General features: G+C 57.2%; 1 protein-coding gene across 1 annotated transcript; it reads right to left on the reverse strand.

The window, feature by feature from the left end:
* Positions 1-1005: 1005 nt before the first annotated feature.
* Positions 1006-1884, reverse strand: NFILZ (NFIL3 like basic leucine zipper; the record flags this gene model as incomplete). Its single annotated transcript, XM_080673996.1, has 1 exon — positions 1006-1884. The coding sequence occupies one exon, from the start codon at positions 1882-1884 to the stop codon at positions 1006-1008; it is 879 nt and encodes a 292-aa protein (XP_080530122.1).
* Positions 1885-2277: the final 393 nt, after the last annotated feature.

Genomic DNA, 2277 nt, shown 5'->3' on the forward strand with positions numbered 1-2277 from the left:
TTTTTTTAATCCAGAATCGAATAATAGCTTTAAAACTATATGGTTTATTGCTGTTGTTTTAAATAGAGGGGCCTGAGTGAGAAACTGAGTTGGGATAAGGCTTTGATGAGCTCTGGGTCTTCGGAGTCCCTGGGAAACTTTTCCTGAAGAGTGGGCTCTTCTCCCTCCCAGGGGGAGTGTGTGTGCTGGGCAGTAAGCAGCCGGGAGAGAGGAAACTGCCCCCTCAGACACTGCCGATCTCTTCCGGTGACTCACAGTCTTGACCCAGGACACCGAGGCAGCCACTGGAGTAGGTAAATTGATCCCCAAAGTAGGTGGCAAGCAAACCACCAAGAGAACACAACAATAGGAGAATTGGGACATCTTGAGACATTCCTTCCTCCTTCGGCATGGTCCTCGGTGTATTTGTCCCCAAACCACCATCACCACGCCCAGAACGGGAACCCCAAAGCCAGGAGGGTGTCTTCCTACTTGTCACTACACTGAGCACAGAGGGAGGAGCACAAAGATCATAAGTGGGTGGGTGTGGGGACAAGTGAATTGTAAATAAATGAGAGAATGAATCAATGAACAAATGATGAACAAATGAGTACAAAAATGAGCGATTAAATGAATACTGGTAAATGAATGGAAGAACAGACGGATGGATGGATGGATAGATGGAAGGGAAGGAGGAAGGAAGGAAGGAAGGAAGGAAGGAAGGAAGGGAGAAAGGGAGGAAGGAAGGAAGGAAAGAAGGGAGAAAGGAAAAGGTAATTACCCAAAGCACATATTTTACACAGGACAGGACCATGGTATGATCCAATATAGAATCCCATACCCTCCTTCTGGAGGCCTGGTCACTGAGAAGTAGACTCCCCAACCAGCCCCTCACCCCTGCTTCTCACAGGCCTTGCCCAGTTCTAGGAACCCGGTCAAGGCCAAGCCACTCATCCCCCCAGATAACTCGTGCTCAGCCCCACCCCCCACCCCCCTTGCAGTCTTGGCCCTGCCCAGGGAAAGCCCTCAGAGGGGTCCCTGGCCACCCTTGCAGCCTGCAGGTGCTCTGCCACAGGCTAGGGACTTGATGCGCAGTTTATGGGGGAGGGAGGGCTGAGCCAGACCCCCGGGATGGTTCCCTGGGGCGGAGCTGGCCATCCCAGATGGCAACCCCATGGGATCAGCAGTGGGTGTCAGTAACACCTCTGAGGGCCCCGAGGCCTGGCAACCAGTTTGCACAGGAGACCATAGCCCCCAGCAGGGCCAGAGCTCAGGTCTGGGTCCCCCATGCCCACCCAGGATGTGACAGCTGAAGAAGGTCTTGGCTGGGACAGCAGCTTGCAAGGCCACATCCACATCCATTCTCTTGGGGTCAGTGGGGTCAGGGTCCTGGGGGAACCTGGAGGAAGTGGCCAGGCCAGTCCACCTGTGAGCCACTTTGCAGGCCTGGCATCCTGGAACCCCAGCGTCCAGGCAGCACGGCCTCAGGACGCAGCCATGGGAGCCAGGCAGAGATGGGAGTGGTCCAGCCCCAGGGAGGGGGTGTTCCGTCCAGGGGGACGTCCACAGCAGGGCCTGCAAGGGCAGGCTCCGGGTGCTACCAGCGGGGGACAGGAGGCCAAGGTGACGCTTGAGCGCCCTCAGCTCAGCCCTGAGCAGAGCGTTCTCCTGGAGCACTGCGGCCAGCCTGCCCTCCAGGGCCTGGTCATTGAGGCGCCGCTTCTCCCGGGATCTCTTGGCTGATTCGTTGTTCTTCCGCCGCTTCTCCCAGTAAACCGTGTCCTTCTTCTCTTCTGGCAGGAACTCCCGCTGCCGACGCAAGACCGGGCCCCTGCCCCGCGCTCCCTGCAGGATCTTGCTGCGACCTTGGAGTGCATCTGTCAGGCCCAAGAGACCCAAATCCATGGCTACCTGGGGGACCTGAGGAACAGGGAAGATGTCTTGGCCTGGCAGCAGGAGGCTGATCTGGAGGACCCCTCCCTCTCATTTACCCTCCACCTTCCCCCGTGGGGGAGGGGTGCAGGTGCAATGGGAATTTGTCCGGAGACCAGTGTGGGGGCAGAGAGGGGTGTATTTGAGAGAATGGGAGCTCCTGGGATGGTTTGATGCCTGATGGAGGCGTGGATGAGGCCACTAGAGAGAAGCCACTCTGCTGGGAAAGGCGACCACAGTCATCAGGGAGGTGGGGGGGGGGGGGCAGTGGGTACTATAACCTTTGGGAGGGTACAGGCTCCTTTCCCAACGCTCTTACCCCTGAGAAGGTCAGCAGACAAACCAAGGGCACAGTTCAATCTGAGC

The sequence above is a fragment of the Plecotus auritus genome (genome assembly GCF_963455305.1).
Source record: "Plecotus auritus genome assembly, chromosome: 6".
NCBI lineage: Eukaryota > Metazoa > Chordata > Mammalia > Chiroptera > Vespertilionidae > Plecotus > Plecotus auritus.